The sequence below is a fragment of the Glycine max genome, chromosome 9, assembly GCF_000004515.6.
Source record: "Glycine max cultivar Williams 82 chromosome 9, Glycine_max_v4.0, whole genome shotgun sequence".
Classification (NCBI taxonomy): Eukaryota; Viridiplantae; Streptophyta; class Magnoliopsida; order Fabales; family Fabaceae; genus Glycine; species Glycine max.
Genome location: NC_038245.2, coordinates 13,130,646 through 13,157,751, shown reverse-complemented (window position 1 = coordinate 13,157,751; position 27,106 = coordinate 13,130,646). Strand labels below are relative to the sequence as shown.

At 33.5% G+C, this 27,106-nt stretch overlaps 1 protein-coding gene and 1 pseudogene across 1 annotated transcript; one reads left to right on the top strand and one right to left on the bottom strand.

The window, feature by feature from the left end:
* Positions 1 to 700: 700 nt before the first annotated feature.
* Positions 701 to 3,051, bottom strand: LOC100800021 (isoflavone-7-O-methyltransferase 6). Its single transcript, XM_003533825.5, has 3 exons — positions 2,510 to 3,051; positions 1,836 to 2,096; positions 701 to 1,617 (listed from the first exon to the last, which is right to left on the bottom strand). Exons 1-3 carry the CDS (start codon positions 3,005 to 3,007, stop codon positions 1,315 to 1,317), a joined length of 1,062 nt encoding a protein of 353 aa, XP_003533873.1. The 5' UTR covers positions 3,008 to 3,051; the 3' UTR covers positions 701 to 1,314.
* Positions 3,052 to 6,766: 3,715 nt separating this feature from the next.
* On the top strand, positions 6,767 to 8,390 carry LOC106794348 (uncharacterized; annotated as a pseudogene).
* The last annotated feature ends 18,716 nt before the right edge of the window (positions 8,391 to 27,106 follow it).

The window sequence follows — 27,106 nt, the reverse complement described above, 5'->3', positions numbered from 1 at the left end:
TATGTATGATTGTTATAATATAGTTAGAGACAAAAATAATTGTCTTACACATTAATTAGTTGAATGGTCACACGTTTTTATCAATTATTACGTGGCACTTAAGTAGCAGTATATTGGTGTCAACCATTGTAATATAGCTGGCATGGAGATGACTACAAAAAATGAAATTAATTTTTTAAAAAATAATACATTCTAAGATGGTTGCCTTTAAGACTGTCTTAGAATGTGATACATTCTAAAACAGTCATGGGCACGAACCGTCTTAGAATGTTATACATTCTACGACGGTTCAATACAACCGTCGTCGTAGATGTCCACATTTTTTACTATGTCTGATACAACGACGGTTAATAACCGATGTTGTAAGCCACAAATAACCAATATAATACACTTTTATTGTAGTAGTAATCATATACCATAAGCTAAATCAACTTCAATCAGTGTTATCAATTGTGAGTAATTACTTTTGATTTAAAAAATGCAAATACATATTCTAATTGGAAAATGATAATCAATACGAAATATATATATACACGAATCACACGAATCTTAAGTAGCATAAATTCATTGGAGATAATATTTATATCTTTCATTTCTGAATGGTCAAGCAATAATATGATTGGCGATTTTTAAATTCTTAAGAATGTGTACCTATGCTTCTTGTACCAAATAGCACCCCCTCATAACTAAAGATGAAAAGTCACACCATAACATTGTAAACTTATTCACTTCACATCTAAAACTAAAGTATTAAACCCATTACAAGTTTATTCAATTTATTTTTGCTAAATAGGAAAGGAGAAATTCAGACGTAATACATTTAATCACTTAACCAATAAGATCCACCATGCTTACAGTGCTAGCTAGCTGCCTAGCTACATTCCTATGACATCTTTATTCAACTACAACACACAACATATGAATTGTTTGACACATCACCACAATATCTTGTGACGTTGAGAAACATACACCATAACATATACATTAAATTAATATTTTGTCCTCTAATTTATTTTTTAGATTTAAACTAACTTTTTAATTTTTTAATTTAATTTGATCCTTTAATTTTTTTTAAAATAATTCAATTTAATTTTTCAATTTAAATTGTAAAACATCATATTTTACGACGATTTGAAACTATTACTAAGTGGTTTGAAACCGTTATAAAATACATACTTTTCTAAAAAAATAAATTGACTTTAAAAATTAAAGGATCAAAATAATCAATTTTCTAAATTTAAAAATTAAATTAAACCTAAATAATAAATTAGAGGAAAAAAAATAATTTAATATGAGATATATAGTGCCTAAGCATTAAGGATAGACCTCAATAAGAGATCTAAAACCAAAAGTATGATATATTTTGTAGTGTTGGAATCCTGCTCCAATGAAGAGTTGTTTCCATTCTTCTTCAGTTCGCTCTTTTCCATTAAAAGCGATCATCATAGCTATATCCATACAGAGCTTTGTTTGAGTCTTATCCTGGTCATCTAGCTTTTCATTTATTACTGCATCTATGATTATTATTTTCCCTCTGTTGCCTTTGCTTGAAATAGAATCTTTACACCTTTTCAGGATCTTTATGCAATTTTCTTCATTCCAATCATGTAAAACCCACTGTAAAAACAAAGTTAAAAGAGGAAAAATTGATAAATATGTATTTATATATATGTAATATTCTTTTTCCAATTCAAATAAAATCTTATGGGTTGAACAAAAATACATAGCATGTTATAAATCCCAACGATGTGTGAATTGTTATAAATTTTCTGACAATATCTTCATTTTTTACAAATAAAAATAATTAAAAAAAATATTTGGACATATATTTTCACCTTTAGTAGGACTGCATCGGCTTGAGGGATAGATTTGAACATATCGCCTCCGACAAAACTTAAACGATTGCTTCCCGTCAAGTTTGCTACAACATGAGGAAGGTCAAGCACAACACATTTCAACTTAGGAAATGTCTCACAAATAATTCTGGCTGTGGTTCCAGTTCCACCACCTACATCCACGATGGAATCTAGCTCCTCAAAAATCGAAGTGCAATTTTTTAGTACCAAGTCTACCATCCGGGAATCACTTGCCATAACCTTGACATATAAGATTAGTTGAGAGGTTAAGAAAGAAGAAAAAGAAAAAAAAAATCGTGAATTTGATTTTTCTTATTAATAATTAAGATCTGTTGATAAAAAAAACTTAGATACATTTTTTTTCTGTATTTTAATATTTTTTACTTTTGTCTCTAAAAAAATTATTTTAGCTCTTACAAGATGTATTTGTTTTATTTTTTATTCTTAAAATGTTTTAGATAATATTTTGAAAAGTAAAAAAATATTTTGAAATAATGAAAAAAATATTATCTAAAGCACTTTAAAGACAAAAAATAAAACAAAAATACTTTAAAAAAACTAAAACGAAAAAAATTTACAAAAACGAAAATAAAAAAACTAAATTAGTGATTAAAAAATGTATTGAAGAAAGAAAAAAAAAAACTTGTCATAACCTGATTGAAAAGACTATTGTATGAAGGTTTTTTCTCAAGAAGTCCCCAAAGGGTTGTCCCAAAGGCTGTCTCACATAATGTGGGGTCATCGCCGCGCATCCATTCCCCCAAGTGATGGTATGCATTCGTTAAAAACGGATCAGTCATGAACTGAAGCATTGGAGATAAACAATGGATACTGTCATTGACTAGAAGCTTTGATGCAGGAGTTAGAGCATACGCTAATTCATGATGATCTTCCTGGCTCTCATGGATATCAAAGATTCTATTGTGTGCCAAAAAGCGCATGAATCGCTTCACAAAACCCACCTTAGATGGTGGAATTTGCAGGGCTGAGACCAACTCAAGAAGAGTAATGGGTTTCCCATGGTTGGATATTATGTCTGGAATACCTAGTTCGCAAGCCCACATAAGACACACAGGTCTTAGGTTACCAAATATCTGCATGTACAAAAGGTTTTGGCCTTCAAAGAACTCGATGGCATTTTGGTTATCCATTACTACTGCAAGCGATATTTACTTAATCGTTGAATTTGCTTTGTTTCCATCACCTGCATTTGCTTGGTTTATATAATGTTTTACGCTTAGAATAAAGTTAGAAATTGCAATCAAGTCCTTCGGAATAACATGGCAATATTGACAAATTTGGGGCAAAACATGATGTCACTCAGTTACTGGTCATTTGGAAGGGGGCAACAAAACATGTCTTCCATAAATTGCACAAGGAAAAGTTAACTGTTAAATGCTTACATTCGCGTGAAAATTCAAACGAATCATTTTGTAAAATATGTTTTAAGTTGGTTTAAATACATTATCTTTTTTATTCCTTAAAATACTTTAGTTAGATGACACTTTAAAAAAATATTATCTAAAGTATCTTAAAGATTAAAAGCGAACAAGCATAATTTATAATGACTAAAAATTAAAAAAAAATGTAAAAACAAAAAAATACTAAATTACAAAATCTAAAAATGTATTTAAATCTTTTAAGTTTATGGTGAATTAATAATTTTTTTAGTTCCTGATAAAGTTTTTCTTTGCGTAAGTCTTTAATATATGAAAATTTTTATTTTTTGTTTTTGTGTTAAGTGATAATATGTCCATTAAAAATTTAGACTAAAAATTGACAATGTTAAAACCACCCGAATTAGTTACAAATCTAAAACAAAATTAACTAAGATATATTAGAGACTCAACTTAAAAGAAAAAATTAATTATAGATTTAAAACAAAATCTAGTAATTATAATTAAAACAAAATCCAGTAATTTATCGGAGATTTAAAATGTAGGTTAGCCTTAGCTTTTTTTATAAGCAAAAATCAAGTATATATTTTGAGAGAGAGAAAAGAAGAAGAAGAAGTAAATAGATGAAAAGTAACGAAAGATAAGAAAAAATAAGGTCTAACTATGTGTCCCCATCCATCCATGGCTCACATGAATTAATGCTGCATGGCCTATCATAAATACAAAAACTACTCATGAACGTCCCCACCCTATAGAAGTCAAACCAATGGTATTGTCAAAATAGGTGTTCAAAAATGGTATTGTCAAAATAGGTGTTCAAATTGCTGATATTAATTTTGTATAATATATACATAGTGATGGGAATAGGCCAGGTCAGATTTTAAAAGGTCTGAGCCTAGTCTAATCTTTGAGGTCTGAGACTGGCCTATAACTTATTAAAAGTTTTTATTTTGGTTCGGCCTGATCTTTTTAAAAGTCTAGCATGGTCTGATAGTCTTTTTTAAAAGTCTTCTTCACATTAAATTTTTAATATTCCTTTGCTCTGGTTGGAGTTAAAGGAAAAGGAAGGAAACGTTAACATGAATAAGAAAACCAATCAAAATAACAATAATGAAGAATATAAAGGAGCACATGACTCACATCTAAGTGTATATATATATATATATATATATATATATATATATATATATATATATATATATATATATATATATATATATATATATATATATATATATATATATATATAGGTCGGCCTATCATATTTATAAGGCTTTTTAATAAGCGGTCTATTTAATTTAATATGCTTTTAAAAATGTCTGAGTCTCAGACCAGACTTTATGTAGGTCAGGTCGTAAGTTTCTGTAGGTCGGTCTGACCTATTCCCACCCCTCCATACACGGAAGGAAAAGCTGACTTTGTTTTTTTTTTTTGGTACATGGAAAAGGTGACTCTTAAATGCATATAAGCTACAATCACGTCAAAATTTAACCCATTGATATTGTCAACATAGTTGTTCACATAAGAAATTGTTTGATATTAATTTTCCATATACAGGAAGGAAACTATGAAGCATGGACACGCGAACTGATTGAGTTGCATATCGAACAATGACACTGACACATGATAAATACACACAATACAAGTGAAACGACGGACATGTTTTCGTAGTCTCTAATTTTTTTTAGGCTTTGACATGGTGTTTTGTTTTTCGTGATAAATCGAGAAATTGCTTTATTTTTTTTCTTAAAATGTTTTGGATAATTTTTTTACTATTTAAAGTGCACACATGTTTTTGTAGTCTCTTACTTTTTTAAGAACAAAAAATAAAATAATCATATTTTTAAGGATTAAAATGAAAAAAAAAATTATAGAAAAAAAATTTAAAAAAAACATTAAATTATAAAGTCAAAAATTGTATTTAAATCTATTTTTTAAAGAATCAACCTTAATTAAGATTAAATGAATACTATTGGCAAGTTGGTTTTTTTTCTTTTAGCGATAAATATTAATTTATTATTTTTATTAGTAGAAAATCAAATCAATAATTTTTTATTAATAAATATTATTTATTAATTTATCGATAAAGTTCTTATCTTTTTCTAAGGCTTATTATCATATGGAAGTTATAATGTTTAACAACTTATTTTCAGAAATATATTAATCTTAATTATAATTTAAATTTGTCATGTTGATAATATACACTAAAGCGTTACCCGTCAACGCACGGAGCATTTAGGGACATTATAAAGCATACAGTGTAAAAAAATTAAATAAAAAAAAATTGTAGACATGCTGTTTTGATGATTGAGATTTTAACGTGATAAGTTTTGAATGAAAAAAATCACTTTAGAGGGTCCAGCCGGACCAGCCCCCTCTTACTTCTTAACAAAATTAATAAATGTAACTACTTAATTATAATTTAAATTTGTCATGTTGATAATGCACACTAAAGCGTTACCCGTCAACGCACGGAGCATTTAGGGACACTATAAAGCATACAGTGTAAAAAAAATTAAATAACAAAAAAATGTAGACATGCTGTTTTGATGATTGAGATTTTAACGTGATAAGATTTGAGTGAAAAAAATCACTTTAGAGGGTCCAGCCGCCTCTTACTTCTTAACAAAATTAATAAATGTAACAAAAAATATGATCCGTGTGGGACAAATAATATATTTGTGAGTCTAAAAATGTATATATGGTTACATATACACATAATAATAATAATAATAAAATCAGAAAATATGAATTATACATTATCCAAAAAGTCTAACATGCAAATTCAAATTCATTAACAAAACGTACCATTTTTATAAGATTAACACAAATACAAATATTAGCTTCACATTTAATGGGAGATCATTAGCAACATGATTCAGTTGATGGCCAAAGTGGCCTATTTGCTCAAAAGAAAGAGTCTCATTGACCCATCAGGTCATGTCTTGAGGAATCACCCTCCCCCCCCCCCCCCGACGCCCCCCCTTCTCACTCTCATAGTTACTTATGAATGTCTTCGATGATGTTAATATTGTGTCCTCGAATATCCGGGGTATAATTAATGTGAAAGGGCAATGTCATATTAAAGAACTAGTGATGTTGTAGAAACCAACTATTTTCATCTTCATGGAAACACACTGCCTCTTTGCATCCGAAAAACTTATGTGAGTCCTTAGGCTTTGAAATTCACCACTTGGTGGAAGCCTCGAGTCATTCGAGAGGCATAAGGATTTTAGTAAACAGTCATAGCAATTTGAATACTTTTGAGATGTATAACTTCCCCAAGCTACCACTTTTGGCATTATGTGAGACGCTCAGAGGTGGTGTTGCACCATTGTATATGCTAATCCCCAGTTTACACAATGATCCTTTCTTTGGTCTCATCTTATGTCCATTCGTTCTAGTATCTCTAACCCATGGATGCTTGTGGGGGACTATAACGAGATAATGAAGCCATCTGAAGTTTGAAGGGAGAAATTCAAAGCATCGAGAGTCGACCTTATGTTGGATATGATGGATAAGTGTGAGCTCTTGGATATGGAAGCTATGGGTTTGAAATTTACCTTGTACCAGAAACAGGTGGGAAAAGTGGTGGCCAAAAGGATTGACAGGGTGTTAGTAGATCAACCTTGGCATATTGTTTTGCTGGAGGTCTTTGTGGAAAACTTATGTCAGGTTTATTCCAATCATTGTCCCATGCTTCTTCGGTGTGGAGGTATGAGGGATATCCGTGGGGAGCACCCTTTTCGATTTCATGCGGCTTGGGTCGCCCATAATCAATATGATTTTGTAGTTCATTTTGCATGGGCAAAAGGGTCTCCAAGTGTTACTGGAAGGCTAAAGCAAGTACAAGACAACTCCCTAGTTTTAAATCAAAACATTTTGGGAATATTTTCCGTGCAAGTTCAATCCGGGTGTAGCTTTCCTTAGAGAGGGGAGAAATCGAGAGTCTCTTGAGGCTTGAGGAGGAGCTTCACAAAGAGTTGAATGACATTTTTCTTCATGAGGAATTTCTCTTGTTTAAAAAATCTCATGAGAAATGGGTAAAGTTTGGGGATAGGAACTTGGCTTTCTTCCATATCCAAACCATTGTTCGGAACTTGGAACTCTGAGTTGAAAACCCTTAAGTAGAAGTCTACTAGGTATTTTAAAAATTTGTTTCTGAATAATATTGCAAGTACCTCCTATCTTCCTCAAGGCATCACCCTCCCTCAGATTCTTGGTGAGGCAAGGGAAGCACTTATTAGGCCAATCTTTAAAGAGGAGGTTCGTCATGCAGTGATGCGTATGAATTCTTTTAAGGCCCCTCACCCTAATGGATTTTAGCCTTTCTTCTTCAAACACTATTGGGATGTGGTTGGGGAGGACCTTTGGTTAATGGTGAGGGAGGTGATAAGAATCTCAAAGCTACCCAAATACAGGGACCTATGATCAGGAGTAGGACCAAACAGTCAGAGGATACCCTCCAACAAATGGTAGCAGTCATACTTGAAAAGGTCAAAGTGGAGAAGGACGAAGATCCAGAGGCACTCCCAATAATCTTGATTGTTGAAGATCCAAATTAATTTGAAGACCCATATCAAATATTTTTCTATTTTTGTAATTTTAATTAAATAAATTGGTGTCTTTTCAGTTGCACCTCAGCTACACTATATGTATTGAACTCATTTTGAAGAAAATGAACTTTTGGCATTTTGAGAAAATACATGTGTATTTTGTGAGAGCTTCTCTCTGAGTTTCTTCTTGAACTAATCTCAGACTTATCAAGGTTGAACCCTTGTGGCGTCTACCCTTGACTTATCTTCCATCTCTGGAAGTGGCGTCATCTGATTCCTTGACCTATACCAAGGGATCCGCTCCTAATAAGGATTACATCAAGAGGCTTTCCAAGTCTAGCTCTACTGAGGATAGTCTTTTCCATACACTCCTTGTTTTGATCCCCGAAGATGATCAACTAGCTCGCCTCTAGGACTTCAAGCCTATTAGCTTGTGTAATGTCGTTTACAAGGTCATCATGAAGGTTCTGGTATCCCAGCTTCGCACTTATCTAAATGACCTAATTAGGTCTTTCCAGGGTAGCTTTATACTTGGACGAGGCACTACAAAAAATTCCATCCTAGCTCAAGAAGCTATCTAATCAATCTCCAAATCTATAACTAAGAAGGGTTATATTGATCTTAAAATTGACCTAGAAAAGGCATATGATAGGTTCAATTGGAATTTTCTGAGGATAACGCTCATTGACTTTGGCTTCCCATCTTCCATTGTCAAGCTAATTATGTGGGGTGTCTAGGGTTTTTCCCTTTTAGTTCTTTAGAATGGTATGAAGCTGGAGAGGTTTTAGCCCTGATAAAGACCTAAGGCAAGGTGATCCCCTCTCACCTTACCTTTTTGTATCATGCATGGAAAGATTAATAGTGAGTATTCAAGATCTTGTATCTAGAGGTGTGTGGGAAACCATCCATATGTCTAGGGGAGGTCTATTGATGTCCCATCTTCTATTCGCAGATGACGTGTTGTTGTTTTTCATAGCTTCTCATGAACAAGCCAAAGTGCTAGTTGACACCCTTGAAAATTTTTGTGCTATCTCGAGCCTTAAAGTAAACCTTCACAAATCAAATTTTATTTGCTCAAAAGGAGTTTCCCCAACCATGAAGGATGAGATTGAGGGCATTCTGGGCATTAAATGTACCCCTCGTATAGGCAAATAATTGGGGTTTAATCTTGTTACAGAGTGAGTCACAACTAGGGATTTTAACAATGTGGTAAAAAAAAATTCACTCCAAACTTGCCTCTTGGAAAGGGAAGTTATTAAATAGAGCAAGACGTCTCTGCCTCACCAATTCAATGCTTGTGTCGATGCCTATCTATTCAATGCAGACCATGTGGTTTCCTAATGCCACTTGTCAAAGAATTGACCAGAGCTGTAGATCTATGATCTAGTCCCCAAAGGGTGCCACGAGATGCTGGAATATGGCTTCATGGGCAACGATAACTCCCCTTATACCCTTGGGGGGCTAGGAGTGAAAGACTCTAGAGCAAAAAATAACTCTCTTAGGGAAAATGCTATGGGACATGCTTCATTCGACTGATAAGCATTGGGTCAGAGTTTTGGAAGACAAGTACCATAATGGCAAGTTTATACTCTCAATCACACTAAAACCAGGATCATCGTACATCTGGAGGAGTCTTTTAGAGGCTCGGGACAGTCTGCTAAAGGGATTTAAACCACGCTTGAGAGAGCCACAATCTTCTTTTTGGTACTCAAATTGGAAGGGTAAAGGCCAGTTGTGCAATCAGGTACCTTATGTCCATATATCTGACAACAACTTCACAGTGGCTAATTTTTGGGAAAATAGTGGTTGTAGGGGGACTCATTTACATTAACTTCTGCCCCGAGAATGGGTCCAGCATATTTTGAGTATTCCAGTTCCCCAAAATCCGATGGGAAAGGATACTATTTGTTGGGTAGGGAGCCACTCTAGGGTTTACTCCTCACAATCTGACTACATATGGTTAAAAAACTTTGAATCGGTGGAAGCTAATTCTCTATAGTGAAAGATCTTGTGTGCCCCCCGTACCTGAGAAACTTTGTTTCTTTCTCTGGCAGATTTGCCAAAATGCCCTTCCAACCAATGGCAAGTGTTTCACGTGATATTTGACATATAACTCATCTTGCCCTAGGTGTTCAATTCCTGAAGAGTCCACCCTACATGTGCTTAGAAATTGCCCCCTCTCTAGGGAATTATGGCTCCGATTAGGAGTGTCATGCAACAACATCAAGACTGGTATGGATGCCCACACTTGGGTTGCTCAAATCTTGAAGCATAAGGATGTGACCTTAATGATCACGGTGTGCTGGTGGGCTTGGAGATGGAGATCAAAATTCATTTTTGAGTCCCAACACTGGCATATTTCCCACATATGTAGTATGATCAGGTCTCATGTAGTTGATCCCTTGCAACTAAGAATGTGTTTCGCTGAAAATATCCCATGCAGTCACAAGTGAAAATCAACTATGACGAAAGCTTCCGCAATAGCTGCATGGGGGTTAGAGGTGTTCTTCTTGATCATGCAGGAATCTGAGTGGAAGGATTTGTGAATTCAATTCCCAATGGAGATTATGTTAAAGTTGAACTGCTAGCTATTAAGGAGGGGCTTAGTGCAACTTGGAATTATGGGTTTTGGGATGTGGCCTGTGAAAGAGACGCTAGAGTGCACCTGCATGCGGATGTTGTTAATAATATTTGTGCTCTATTACGAAGAAATTGGCAGACGGTTCTTGCTGTTTGTGTGTGTGTGTGATGTGCTGCAAAAATAATAAAAAAAGTATTAATTATTACATAAAAATACAAAATCCGGATACTTTCACATATATTACAATATAATAATATAATATTTACTAAATTATATCCTTGTATATCATAATCTAACCAATATAATTGTAGACGTAAAAAAGTTACATTATTTGATGGGGTTTGTTTTACTAGGTCTTAAGGATTAAAATTTTTCTTAGACTTTCGCATGACTTATCAAACTAAATACAAAATTGTCATATTGTTCAAGTCACACTTCTTTTTTAAATTGCTTAGTGACACTTAAATTTTCATTTTAAAGATGCATGAAAAAGAATCTTCATTTTAAAATAAAAGGTAACAGTAAAACATTAATCATACTTAAGAGTGGTTAATATTTTTCTTTAAGAAGTAACATTTTTTTTAATATTAAAAACTACAAAATACTTAAGGTATGTTATATTTTTAAAGGAAAATCATTATTCTTAAGATATTAATTAAGAAATTAAATTTTTTTATTAGAATGCGTAAAATTTTGTTGTCCGTAACTTTTTTTACACTCTTTTATAATTTCCGCAATAAATATTTTTTTCATTTTAGTTTCTTAATTACTGTCTTAAGGACACTGGTTAATAATAATTCTTTTTCTTTTTTTAAAAGATAAAAATAATGAAAAAAATTTAATATTAAAAACTAAAAATTAATAACTTAATAATTAAGTCAAACCTACAAATATAATTTAAAAATTAAAGAATACAAATTCATTAACTTATAATAATTTGGAGGCATGGCCAAGTACCTCAATTCTATTGCACTATTCTACTTATAATAGTTAAAACCCAAACGTTAAAACAATTTGACTAAGAAGACGTAGTACTCTTATACAACACTGACATTCTAAAACAAATCAACATCTTAGCCCACAAAAGTGGTTGTGCAGACAACAATATCTAAGAACTCATCCTTTATTTTCTAAAAATAAATGCATATTGTCCCACAAAAGTAGCTTTGACAAATCAATAACATATATACAAATTTACTCTTTCTTTTTCCGAAAATTCAACATATTGAACCACAAAAGTGACTATGACATACCAATATATAACTTGTGCGACTTTCCACAATTGGCAAAAAGGTCCAAAAACAACAAAATTAAGTGGCTATAAAAGTCCACAAAAGTAGGTATAATAACATACCAATATATAACTTGTGCGACTTTACATAATTGGCAAAAAGGTCCAAAACAACTAAGACAAAATAAGTGGCTATAAAAGTCCACAATAGATAAATGTTATTTCCTCCGTTTACACACACGTTTGTCCCTGTACCGTACGTTTACAAACAGTGTTCTAGAGAACACCTAAAGCAACTATGAAGAAGAATTGTGATTGCTCGTCAACTCGATGATGAGCAGCTATTAAATCTTTCTTGTTCGTCATTGAATCGATGAATAGTCACCACCATTATAGTACGCGTCTGTCAATACCGATAAAGTATCAATTTTTTCATTTCATCTTTATAGAGAAATGGCTCCAAATCTTGTGTCTATATCAATAACTATCAAGTACCGAGACATATGTGGTAATAGATAAGATACTCAGTGATATGCATATAGATAATTCCTTGAATTCGAGGACAAGGATCTCCACAAAAACTAAAAAATTAGATCTAAAATTATACCGGCTTTATTCCATTACCAATTCTCAATTTACATCCATTCTAACTACCTTTCAAAAGGCACTTGCAACATTCTCAACACTGTAACAGAAAAAGAGAATTAACACTAAGTCAATCCCTGTAATGAATTGGTCTGGACATGTTCCTCTTAGGCTCTTCATTGTTGGTGTCCAAACTAGTGGGCGCTCCTCAAAGTTATGAGATTCACTATCAATACCACTCCTTGATAAATTCACCTTGTCCTCAAGGTGAAAAGTTGTAGCAATATTATCCCACTTCTCCCAGCTCGAATCCTCTGGAGACAACCCCATCCACTGAACTAAAACCAAACAGTGAGGAGGCAAAGTGTGGAAGAATCCCACTTGGATTGTAGGATGGCTAGAGGTTAAACTAAGGGACCATTTTCATGAGCAGAAGGAGGAAAAACCTCGATGGAAGATGCTAGAGGTCCATGATGAGGCTTCAACAAAGAGCAATGGAACATAAGGTGGATTTTGGAAGATTTGAGCAATGCAAGGCGATAAGCCACATGTCTAATCCTCTAAGTAATTTGATAAGGGCCATAAAAACGCTTCACAAGCTTTTGATAAGGCCTTAGGCGAACTTAAACCTAATCATTGACATCATAGGAAACATCTCTGGGCCTCTTATTAGTAGAGAGTTTCTTTTGGATTTGAGCCTCTCCAAGCTTACGTTTGAGGCTTGTAATCATTTATTGATGATCTAAGAGGAGTTGATCTACCGCTTCTACGGAAGAAGAACCCATCAAGTAGTGAGGAATGGAAGGAGGTGGCTTACCATAGATGATGTGGAAAAGAAAGTGTCCAGTAATTGTATGTACCAAAGTGTTATAAAACTATTCCGGTAATGATAATAATTTACCCCCAACAAGATGTTGATCATGAACAAAGGAATGAAGACATTGCTTCAACATGCGATTGAGGACTTTAGTCTAGCCATCAAACTCTCGACGATACGAAGTACTCGTACAAAGCTTGGTCTCAAATAGTTTGAAAAGCTCACACTAGAACTTACTAACAAAAATAGGATCATGGTCAAACACCAAATTGTGAGGTAAACAATGGTGTTTGCAAAACATGTCAAGGAACAATTGAGCCATCTTAAACACAATGATAAGTTGTCAAAATACCAAAATGGGCTCTCTTCGAAAATCTATCCACCACAACTAAAATCATTGTATTACCCGTGGATAAGAGCTGAAGTAACCATGCAGGACGCTTGGGTTCATACTTAGTTTATTGACATTACCGGATATCGTAAGATCCTCTTAACAACTTTGAGATGAGACTCTCAAGCATCAGACTAAAATCTAGAACACAGATATACAGTATACATAATATTAGGCCTACTAGTAGTCAAATAAAGAAGTGAACCAATCATACCTCTATAGATCGTTTGATCTATTGGTTTACCTTATTCAGACTTAGAGGGTTAGAAGCATGCATGGGGGTTTTCATTATTTTAGCACCTTCCATCTTGATCTTCTTCAAAAGTTACTTAGTGTATTTTTGTTAATATATATACATTTTCAATCTTGCTTGGTCTAAAGCCCTAAAAAGAACTTGAGTTCTCCCATCATGCTCATTTCAAACTCATTTTTCATCATATCATAGAAATCCTAGCACAAAGATTCATTATTATCTCCAAAGATAATATCGTTTACATATATTTTAACTATAATGAAATTCTTGCCAATTTCTCTTCTAAAAAAAGTTGTGTCTACTTTGCCTCTCATAAAACTATTTCCTAAAATAAAAGAGCTCAATCTATCATGCCAAGCACGAGGTGCCTGTTTCAGACTATACAAAGCATTTTTAAGTTTGAAAACATGGTCTGGAAGAGTATGGTCCTCAAAACCTAGAGGTTGTTTGACAGACACTTCCTCTTCAATAAACCCATTTAGAAAATTACTTTTAACATCCATTTGAAAATGTTTTATGTTTTTATAAGCAAAAAAAGCAAGCATGATTCTTATTGCTTCAAGTCTAGCAACAGGAGCAAAGGTTTCAGTGAAGTTTATTCCTTCTTGTTGGTTATAGCCTTGAGCTACTAACCTAAATTTGTTTCTTACCATTTTACGCTGTTCATCCAGTTTATTTTTGAAAGCCCATCTTGTTCCAATGATGCTCTTGTTTTCAGGCTAAGGAACAAGTGTCCAGACATCATTTTTTGTAAATTGGTGAAGTTCTTCTTTCATTGCAATGATCCAACCATCATCTGTTAGTGCTTCGTCTATCATTTTAAGCTTTATTTCAAGCACAAGACACAAGGTCCTTGAAAGATGATCTGATTTTGACTCCTTCAGTCTGATCTTTGATGATAAGATCTTGTGCATGATAATGAACAAATTTCCAATATTTCATCTGAAGTTGTTGATAAGAAGATCCTTCAGTATGAGGAAGGATCATCAAACTGTTTGACTTTATCTTCTTTAGGTGCAACAAACAAATCAATCTACATATATGCAAAATGTTAGCCCATCATTGAATTTAACATGGATGGATTCTTCAACAACTAAAGTCCTTGTGTTGAAAACTCTATAGGATTTAGATGTATTAGAATACCCTATGAAGATTCCTTTATCCACTTTTGAATCAAACTTAGCAAGTTGATCTTTGGTGTTAAGGATGAAGCACTCACATATGAATGGATGAAAATATGGTATATTGGGTCTTCTTCTTTTCCATAATTCATAAGGAGTGTTTTTTTTTTATAAAAGGTGTGATCAATATTTTGTTTTGAACATAGTAAGTTGTGTTCACTACTTTTGCCCAAAAGTGTTTAGGAAGTAAGTTCTCACAAAGCATGGTTCTAATCATTTCCTATAGAGTTCTATTTTTGCTTTAAACTACCCCATTTTGTTGAGGAGTTCTTGGTGAAAAGTTGTAAAAAATATCATTTTTTCACAGATTGATCTGAACTCAACATTTTCAAACACAGTCCTATGGTCACTTCTGATAGAAGAGATATGAAAACCTTTTTTTTTCATTTTTAACTCTTCTACAAAATATTTTAAAGACCTTAAAAGACTCATGTTTATGTCAAGAGTATATACCTGGTATATCTAGAATAGTCATCAACTATGGCAAAGCCATATTTCTTCCCTCCCAGACTCAACATTCTAGTTGGTCTAAACAGATCCAAGTGTAATAGTTGTAACGGTCTGGAAGTGGAAACACCATCTTTAGATTTAAAAGAGGTTTTGTTTTGTTTTGTTTCCCTTGCTGATAAAGAAGATGGATTTTCCAACAAATATTATGTAATCCTTTTACCAAATCCTTTTTTGGATGATTTTGGAATATGTTTTAAATTGACATGCCTAAGCTTTTTGTGCCAAATCCATCTCTCATCTTCTCTAGATAACAGACATGTTACTTTTTGTTTGCTAAGATCTATCAGATCAATTTCGTCGTCTAACAGTGAAGAAGGACTTGTCATCTTCTGTCTTGACTATGGATTTGTCTTTGTTGAAGGACACAATATAACCATTGTCACAAAATTGACTTATGCTAAGTCGGTTATACTTTAGACCTTCAACATATAAGACATTTTCTATGGAGACTAGAAAAGGAATACCAATTTTACCTATACTAGTAACATTTCCTTTGCCCATGCCTCCAAAGGTAACTGTTTCTCCCTCCATAAGCATGGCAATTGCCGCATCCTTATCCATATGCTCATAATTCTAAAAAGTTCCATTAATGGAATATGCAGTAACGATAAGACATCACCTATTATCTCTCCTTCATGCAAATGGAAGATGTAAGTCTCCCTAGGCCTCCTATGTAAAAGTAGACAACATTTAATTGTCTACAATTCCATAGTTGCATGTAGTCAATGAAAATAACCCAAAATTCTTTACCATATCCTATATCTACCTATGTAGGACAATTTCATTCATGATTTTTCTTTTGTGTGAGATGAGCTTTATCTCACCCCGATTCTACAAGTAGAAAATTAATAACCAAATAGGTTACGATAAAAAAAATTAAGCTAATATTTAAATAAATAATCAATGACAGCTAGTAGTTTACCAATTTGTCCCATGTGTTTCAAGCCACATGATCATCATATAAGGTTAGCAATGATGTGCCTCAAGCTCACCAAGAAAGACATCTTTAGATGCTTTTGGCTCCTGTTGCTCCACATGGTCAATATGCTCCATATTCTCCACAAGCTCCTCACGCTCTATATGCTCCATAGGCTCCTTACCATCATCTTCTCTATGAAGTGGTGAATGTCACCTGCGATTAGATGCAATAAGTTTGACATGGTCATCGAGATCACCACCAACATTTTTTGTTCGTGCCATCTAAACATATAAAATCAAACACAAAATGAATAAAATGTCAAAAAAAAATTCTTAATAACCTTATATTTATATCAACCATCACACCTATTTACATTCTAACCTACTAAAAACTACATGTACAAACACAAAAAAATGACTAAAAGTTAAATAATTCATCACTAACCTCACAAAGTTTGTAACCTCACAACTAACAATTAAACTAGGGGTGGGTATACAAATTCAGATTCGTGGATTAGATGGATAACAAGCCTTTTTTTTAAAGTTCGTATAATTATATTGAGTTTTTTAGTCCAATCTGTTAAGCCTGCAAACCTAATGGGCTTTATCCACTAACTAGCAGACCATTTAAAGTATTGTTAATTTGTTATGTTAAGATTTTGATATTTAATTATGTTATTATTGTTAATTTGTTGTGATTAAAATGTTGGTATATTTTAGTGCAATGGATTTTAGTTTAAAAAATGAAATCAATTTTATTTTCTTTTTTTTACATTCATTTAAAATATTATAAAAAAATGCCAAATTAATATTTGGGTTCACAAACTGGTCTGTTTGTATGTGGGCTTTTACATGCCTGATACAGACAAGACTTATTCGACACATTTAAAATGCGAGCTTCATAAGCATGACCTTAAAAGGACTAGACTGATCTAAATATCCACCCCTAAATTAAACCCTCTCGACCAGATATTAAATAAATTAATTATTTGTTACAACACAATAATATCAATCCAAACTTAAACAACAACAACAACAATCCGAAATGCATGTTCCAAAAGTACAAATATGTCTTCCAGAATTAGTTTTCTAGAATGCAATCTATAATCCATAAATAAATATTAAATTTGTCAATCCAAATGACTATAACAATTCCAAAAATGGTACTTCATAACTATTTGTTCACATCCTGGTACTACTACTTATTTTTTTGTGGATGTGAAATCTAACCGACAAGTGCACCGGGTCGTCAAGTAAATAATTAAAACAGAATGAACCGAGTATCGAACTCAAGGAACTTGCTTTACTTGGAAAAGTGTCATTCAAAATGCAAGTGTTTGTAAAAAGAATTAAGTGTCATGAATTGAAAACAAAGGTATTTTCTATTCTAATCAAAGAAACAATAAACGTAAGCAATTGAGTGTGAAAACAAATAAGTAAAAGCGTTGGGTCCTTCTACCGAGATACTTGATGCAATTAAAGTTTTTCTCTATTTAAAATTATTTTTGTGTTCTATATTGAGGACAAAAATACCAAACATCGATGTCTCGTGAGTTTGGACTAATTTAAACTAAACTTCATTCGCAGATGTCTCTTGTTGAACTTAGCTTAATTTAAACAGCATTATAATCACAACATAATAAAAAGCAAAACCCTGTACTCTATTCCTAGCAATGCAGTTATCTAGTCCTGCTCTATCAACTTCTAAGGAAACAATACATTTTCCAATGTAAAAGTTCCTAACAGCACACACCAATGGGTGATCAAACCACGAGCATGCATACAATAAGAGTAGATAGAAACATTGAACACATGAAAATAACTTCAAATAGATAATAATAATAATATTTACATCAAGTATTCAGCAGAGATTCCCAACAAAGGATTTTAGCCCTCCATTACAAGGGAGCAGCTTTTGCAGATAGGAGAAGGGTTTCAAAGAAAATACCAGATTACAAAGCAATGGGGATTCCTCCTCCACCTCTAAAAACCTAGGACTTACTCTTTAACCTAGAATCTACCTAAAAGTTAGGGCCTTTGCATCCTTGCTCAGCTTTTCCTCTGTTCTCTACACACAATTCACAGTCTATTCATACCTCTTTTACATTCTCCACAAGTCAGGCTTAAAAAAGGTCTTTCTGTCCGCGAAGGTGCGCTTAGCGCCATTCTCGCGCTAAGCGCGAGTAAGTGAGATTTGGCTTAGCGCCAATCTCGCGCTTAGCATAGAAGAGACAACTGTCTCGCTTAGCAAGCTGCATATGCGTTGGGCACGTGCTGGCATGGAAGAACTCTCTTCAGGCTTATCCTCAATCGCTAAGCCACTGTTGTCTCGCTTAGCGGTTTGGTCTCGCTAAGCGCATGATTTAGACTTAGCGAGACAACAACTTTTGCACCTTCATAATTTTCTCCTTTTTACCTGAAATTGAGGTGAAATTTACATTAAATTCATAAGGAAGACTTCTACTGAGCACATATGAAAACTAAACTAGAAATATTTACAATCCTACCAAAAATAACCATAAATTGGGAGATTTATATACATTTTGGAAAACTTTTCTATACAAAAGTTAGTCGTAAAAGACGACTAACAAACTTCCCCAAATTTACAGTTTTGCTTGCCCTCAAGCAAAGAAAGAGCAATTCACTTGTCCTCAAGTGACAAAATCACAGTGGTTATTCACAAGGTTTTTATTCCAAAGAATTCAATCACATGACATGAATGACATACAATGCTTCAATCAATAGCTTCTCACAAGACATGTAGCTTTTAAAAGATATGAACATGATTATTAAGAAACACAGCTGAAATAAACTAGTAAGAATGACAGATATCAAGGAAGGATCATCACCCAAAGCCTCATGGTCACTGTTTCACTCAAGCACAAGTGTTTAGGTTATCCATCAATCAACAACCAACATAAGTCTCAATCTTTGCACTTCATCTCATATCATACAATCAAGAACACACACACTGAACCCGAAGGACTTTACTAGGCTTGTAATGAAGCTGGACTGCAACAAATCATGGTTTTTCTAGGATGCAAAAGCTTAGGTTCTAGGAGAGCATTCACCCTTAGATTAACCTTTTCTATAATTATTCCCAACTTCTATTACATTCCTTTAAGTACTTAGCTTTTCTTTTTTCTCATTTAACAGCATACACATTTTATTTAAGATACTTACAGACAAATATTATATATATATATATATATATATATATATATATATATATATATATATATATATATATATATATATATATATATATATATATATATATATATATATATATATATATATATATATATATATATATATATATATATATATATATATGATCTACTTATTGCTTACTGTGTGTGCTATTGATCGAGGCCGTACCCGAATCAAATAAACATTAAAAATGCAGTATCTAGGAAGTGATCCTAGGTCGTCACCCAACGAGCAATGGTCAACCAAATGTTCATAACAGATAGTAATAAAACAATAATGAATTGGGGGGGTTGTTTGTTTTTGTAAATTAAACAACAAGCAAATTTGAATTAGAAAATAACAGAATTAAAACATGTTGTTTCCCCTTGATTCACAAGCAAGTCTCTTATCCTAGGTTACAAGAATTTATCCTTAATCAGTTCAACCACTTAATCCAACCGTAAATTAATTTACTAAGCGAAAATTAACATAAGGCTGTCATTGTGTGATTAAGCAACACATACACCAATTAATCATGAACAAAACTGATCATTAAGCATGAACGTAATTTAAGCGCAGAGACAATTAATCAAGCACTAAGCATGCTTGGATTAATAGCAACAAATACAGAGTAATTGGTGAAGAGGAAAAATTGATCAGAATTCAATAGTAATAACAAAACCTCAAAGAGAGTTGTGCTTGATCCTCAAGAGAAAACAACGTTGGAGACTTAGCCTTCCATTAATCAGCAGAAAATGAAATTGTAGATTGAAGCGGAAACAAAATTGCAGAAAATGAATTTTATTCTACGTGAACAGTGCGCATGAACAGTAAAAATTGGAATTCTAAAATCCTAGAATTATTCTCCTCTCCAAAAACTCACTAAACTAAAACCTTGGTGTTGTTATATAGGTCCTCAGCCCCAAAGCTTACAAATCTATTTTAAGTCCAAGCCCATAAATAAAAAAAATCTGGACAAGATAAGATAAGATTGGATGAAATAAAATCTAGATGAAATAAAATTTGGATAAGATAAGATTTGATAAAATAAAATTGTCTGCTCTCTTCAAGTCCAAGCCCAATTCCGGATTCAAGCCCAATTGCTTATAATTCTCCTGAAATTAAATTAAAAACACAAAATTAGTCAAGTAGACCCAAATGATAAAACTGCATAATTAAATTGACAATTAAGGCTAATCAGTAATTAAAATAGTGACAAAAAAGGTTAAGAAATAGGAGAAAATAATGACACATCAAATCCCCCCACACTTAGCCTTTTGCACTCCTGGGCAAAATCAAAAAGCAAAGCAAGGAAAAAATCCAGAGACATTCAAGAGAAACAAACAAACACAAAAACAATTACATATTTCTCAATGAATCTCAAGGAATGAAAGGAATGGGCAACATCCAACACGTAGAGAGTTAAAGAATCAAGACAGTCATGAAAATCATCCAAGCATCTCAAACATGGCAAGGTAGTCAATTAGCTCAAGAATGAAAAGTGATAAAGTCTCATAAGATATGCACTCTATCTCTCAAGTGTCTAGACTACTGTTTACTCTCAGAGCATCCATGAAAACAAACACCACATAGACTTGGCAAGACTCTAAAATTGACAACCACACACAAAACACATGCATATGAGGATCAAAAGGTCTTTTAAGGTTGTAATGGGGCCAAGGACAAGGTAGAGGAAAGTATAGGATAAGTAGCTAAAATCCAAAGGAATAGAAGAGCAATGGGGAATAAGTGAGAACTAAGAAAAAGTAGTAAACCCCAAAACCAAAATTAAAAATTAAGCATAAAAAGTAAACCCAAAACAAAGTCAACCAAGTCCTCAAACCAATCCAAGTCTTCAAACCAAGACCTCATGTATTCAACTTCATTCTTTTTCTATTTATTTTTTCATTTTTTTTCATTTTTTTTGTATTTTTTTTAACGTCAACAGTAGCAATTGAAAGCATTTGAAAAATAAAGCAACAATTAGGCAATATATGTATATACATCAAGCATGGCAAAAAAAACATATCATCCAATGAAACATACCCCCCCCCCCCCCCCTTATTCCCAAAACAATTCCAAAGCTCCAAAATTCCTTAAGGGTAGGGTGAGATCATGGTTTTTCACTTAAGGCTTGTAATGAGCTTCAAAACAAAGAAAGGGGAAAATAGGCTCAAAGGGGCTATCAAAGGAATTAATTCAAGGTAGGCTCATTTGGCTAGAGGCTTATAAGAACAAAATGCCTAAATCATCTCCCAACATGCATGTGAAGCAAGAAGTATCAATAAGAGTCAAGCCAAGGCTATTGTGCAAGCAATCAATGGGGCAAAACACACCGAATAAAATAGATGATGATGGCTCAAATTCTCACCAATGGTAAATCTATCACTTCTAATTCGAACTTTCAAAACTAACTTGACATGCAGAGAAAAACAAGGATTTCAATTCACCAAATGCCAAGAAACTCATATTTCAAAAACAATTACCCATTACATGTACATAACCTATAATTCAAAGAGAAGCATGCAATGTTGTACATAAAACATAAAACCAAAATAACAAAATTAACCTAGAAAACCTAAAAAAATTAAACTAGAAAGCCCAACAAAATTAACCTAAAATACCCAACAAAATCAACAAAATTAAAGAACAATCTCCCCCCCCCCCCCACACTTAAACAACACATTGTCCTCAATGTAGCACAATCACAAGATCAAGAGCAATCAATACAATCAATAAAATTGGACAAGTGCAATAAAAGTAAAGAAGGAGACAGAAAAAAAAAACTCCCTAAGTCATGGCGGAAGAGAAATAGGGTGAAGTAAGTAGGTCTCCTCCACCACTGCATCCACTAAGGAGGGATTTGTGAGGAATGGTTTCAACCAGTGTCCATTGACCTTGAAGCTCTTATCTATGGATTCACTTTTGATCTCAACTGTACCATAAGAAAAAACATTAGTCACCACAAAAAAACCAATCCACTTTGACCTCAACTTACCACTCATGAGTCCGAGCCTAGAGTTATACAATAAAACTTTATGTCCAACCACGAAGTCCTTCTTAGCTATCAAGCTGTCATGGAACTTCTTGGTCTTCTCGAAGAATTTGGAATTCTCATAGGCTTCTAAACAGATCTCATCTAGCTCATTTAGTAGTAACTTCCTTTCCTCTCCAGCCTGATCAATAGAGAAGTTGCAGGTCTTTACAGCCTAATAGGCTTTATGCTCTATCTCTATAGGAAGATGGCATGCCTTGCCAAAGATAACCCGATAAGGCGACATTCTTATGGGTGCTTTGTAGCCAGTCCTATGTATGCCAAGATGGCCACCTGATGCGGAATAATGACAGAATTGCATGACTGAGTCAATCTCATTATCTGGAATGCATCTCCTAATAACCTGGTCACTGCACAACTTCCACAAATAGGGGTCATCCCAAATATAATGCTTAGCATTGCTCTTAATTTTATCATTTTGAGCTTTAGATGCTAAGGGAGGAAAAACAGAAGCAACCAAATAATTCACAATATTAGCAAACCAGGGAATGGGGAAGGAATCAGAAATACTATACAGAATGTACAAATGGTCATCCGGAAAATCATCCCGAATGGGTGAGTCCTCAGACACACGCTCAATCCTACTCAGATGGTCAACCACGAGGTTTTGTGCACCGCTCCGATCACGAATCTCCAAATCAAACTCTTGGAGCCAAAGCATCCACCTGATCAACCTAGGCTTTAATTCAGCCTTCTTCAATAGGTACTTCAGAGCTACATGGTCAGTATAAACAATAACACGAGTACCAAGTAAATATGAACGAAATTTCTCAAGAGCAAAAACTATCACTAATAGCTCCTTCTCTGTGGTAGTGTAATTTGCTTGAGCAGCATCCAAAGTTCTGGAAGCGTAGTAGATCACCCGAGGCAGCTTATCAATCTTTTGAGCAAGGACAACCCCCAATGCGTAATTGGATGCATCGCACATTAGCTCAAATGGGTTTTTCCAATCAGGTGCCTGAATGATAGGGGTGGTAGTCACCACACGCTTGAGGCAATCAAAAGCCTCTTTGCATCGGTCATCAAAATCAAACTTCACCTCATTTTGCAACAGATTGGATAGTGGAAGGGCCACTTTGCTAAAATCCTTGATAAAGCGTCTATAAAACCCTGCATGACCAAGAAAAGAACGAACCTCTCGCACGCAAGAGGGGTAAGGCAATTGTGAAATAACAGCTATTTTTGCAGGGTCTACCTCTATACCTGCCAAGCGCTCAAGCATTCAATCAATGAATAGCAGGGGAAAATGATCTTTTCTGGTTACCTGGTTCAGCCTCCTATAATCAATGCAGACCCGCCAGTTGTTCTACACTTTTGTGGGGATAAGCTCATCCCTCTCTGATCGAGGCCGTACCCGAATCAAATAAACATTAAAATGCAGTAATTATGAAGTGATCCTAGGTCGTTTCCCAACGAGCAATGATAAACCAAATGTTCATAACATATAGTAGGAAAATAGTAATGAATTGAGGGGGTTGTTTGCTTTTGCAAATTAAACAGCAAATAGATGTGAATTCGAAAACAGCAGAATTAAAACACGTTGCTTCCCCTTGATTCACAAGCAAGTCTCTTATCCTAGGTTACGAGAGTTTATCCTTTATCAGTTCAACCACTTAATCCAACCCTAAATTAAATTACTAAGCAAAATTTAACATAAGGCATTCATTATGTGATTAAGCAACACATACATCAATTAATCATGAACGATCATTAAGCATGAACGTAAATTAAGCGCAGAGACAATTAATCAAGCACTAAGCATGCATGAATTAATAGCAACAAATACAGAGTAATTGGTGAAGAGGAAAAATTGAGCAGAATTTAATAGTAATAATAGAACCTCAAAGAGAGTTGTGCTTGATCCTCAAGAGAAAACAACACTGGAGACTTAGCCTTCCATTAATTAATAGAGAATGAAATTTTATTGCTAAAACGAAAAGAGACAACTGGAATTGCAAAACGAAAAAGTGTCTAAAAGAAGAAGAAAAGCCTAAAACTCAAAACGAAAAAGGAGAGAGAGGAGAGAAGAGAGAGGAGAGAGCCTAAACTAGAACCTTGGTGCTGTTATATAGTTTTTAGCCCCAAAGCTTACAAATCTGTTTTAAGTCCAAGCCCATAAATAAAATAAAATCTAGACAAGATAAGATAAGATAAAATAAAATTTAGATGAAATAAAATCTAAATAAGATAAGATCTAGATGAAATAATATCTAGATTAGATAAAATCTAGATAAGATAAGATTTGATCTAGATAAGATAAGATTTGATAAAATTGTCTGTTCTCTTCAAGTCCAAGCCCAATTGCTTATAATTCTCCTGAAATTAAATTAAAAACACAAAATTAGTCCAATAGGCCCAAATGATAAAACTGCATAATTAATTTGACAATTAAGAATAATCAGTAATTAAAATGGTGCAAAAAGGGTTAAGAAATAAGAGAAAATAATGGCACATCAAAACCCCCATACTTAGCCTTTTGCACTCCTGGGCAAAATGAAACAAAGAACAAAATCCAAGGATATCAAAGAGAGACAAACAAAAACATTTACATATTTCTCAATGAACATCAAGGAATGAAAGGAATCGGTAACATCTAACATGAAGAGATCCAAAGAGTCAAGACATTTGTGAAAATCATCCAAGCAACCCAATCATGGCAAAATAGTTAATCAACTCAAAAATGAAAAGTGATAAAGCCTCACAAGATATACACTCTATCTCTCAAGTGTTTAGGCTACTATTTACCCTCAAAGCACCCATGAAAACCAACACCACATAAACTTGGCAAGATTCTAAAATTGACAATCAACCCATAAACACAAGCACATGAGGATCAAAAGGTCTTTTAAGGTTGTAATAGGGCCAAGGACAAGGTAGGGAAAAATATGGAATAAGTAGCTAAATCCCAAAGGAATAGAGGAGCAATGGGGAATAAGTGCATTAAGAAAAAATAAGAAAACCTAAAGATAAAATTTTAAACACAAAGAGTAGAGCCAAGAGTCTCGTCATTCTTTTTCCATTTAAGATCTTATTCACTCAACTTTATTGCTTTTCTTTTTTTATTTTTTTTTTCAAATTGATTCAACTTGAAATTATTTTTTTTGCAATTTTTTTTTGAACAATAGCATTTGAGAACTACCATATCATTCAGCAGCATGTCCAACATTTAACCCATATACGATGTACATCAGTATGGCCCAAAAATACATCATGAAGCATAGCCAACAAAACATGTTATCCAATGAGGATGAAAAAATGAATGAAAAAAAAAGAGAAGATATGGTTGGTGTGCTAGTTATACATGTTCCTCTATGCTCACACCCGATCGATATTTTAGGAGCTCAGACGGTGTTTCTTGAAGAAGACTGTAAGAAGAGAATTTCAATTTCTCACCTTTTAAAAGGAAATTGAAATTCTAGATTTTTAGTTGTTTAAAATTCCAAAATTTTAAATTCTTCATAAAAAAGCATCCAAACAATGAATTCTAAATTACAGAAATTCAAATTCTCTGATAAATTACTTTCCTCAATTAAAATTCTCTATCCAAACGTACTCTAAGGGTAAGGTGATATCGTGGTTTTTCACTTAAGGCTTGTAGTGAGCTTCAAAACAAGGAAAGGGAAACAAGGCTCAAAAGGGCTATCAAAGGAATTAATTCAAGGTAAGTCCATTTGGCTAGAGGCTTGGATGGGGGAATTTAAAATTTTGAGGAATTTTAAATTCTAAGAATTTCAAATACTTAAATTGAAATTCTTTTATTTTTAAAATTTTGTGTTTGGATAAAAAAAAATTAAAGTTACGAGGTGAAAGAAATGAATGAAAAAAAAGATATGGTTGGTGTGCTAGTTATACGTATTCCTCTGCGCTCACATCCGATCGATGTTGCACGAGGTCAGTTTATTGGAGAAGACTATAAGAAGAGAATTTCAATTTCTCACTTTTTAAAAAGAAATTGAAATTCCAGATTTTTAGTTGTTTTAAAATTCCAAAATTTTAAATTCTTAACAAAAAAACATCCAAACAATGAATTTTAGATTACAGAAATTCAAATTCTTTGATAAATTACTTTCCTTAGTTAAAATTCTCTATCCAAACGCACTCTAAATCATTTCCAAATATGCATGTGAATTAGGAAGCATCAACAAGAATCAAGCCAAGGCTATTGTGCAAGCAATCAATGGGGCAAAACACACCAAAAGATTATGATGATGGATGGCTCAAATTCTCACAAAGGTAAACTTATCACTTTCAAATTGAGCTTTCAAAACTATCATGACATGTAGAGGAAAAACAAGGATTTCAAATCACAAAATGTCAAGAGACTTTTATTTTCAAAACAATTACCCATTACTTGAACATATCCTATAATTCAAAGAAAAACATGCAAACAGAATTGACCTAAAATATTAAACTAGAAACCCAACAAAACTAACAAAATTAACAAATTTAACACAACTAACAAAATTAACAAAACTAACAAAACTAGCAAAACCAAAACCAAAGAACACTCCCCCCATACTTAAACAACACATTGTCCTCAATGTAGCACAATTAAAAGATTAAAAGCAATTAAACCATCAAAT

What these genes read in the sequence shown, in the direction of transcription:
- LOC100800021 (XM_003533825.5), bottom strand. Translation starts at nt 3,007, where the DNA reads ATGGATAACCAAAATGCCATCGAGTTCTTTGAAGGCCAAAACCTTTTG. An exon ending in ACAATAGTCTTTTCAATCAG is followed by an intron (nt 2,097 to 2,509) that starts GTTATGACAAGT and finishes TTATATGTCAAG; the next exon opens with GTTATGGCAAGTGATTCCCG. An exon ending in CCGATGCAGTCCTACTAAAG is followed by an intron (nt 1,618 to 1,835) that starts GTGAAAATATAT and finishes TTGTTTTTACAG; the next exon opens with TGGGTTTTACATGATTGGAA.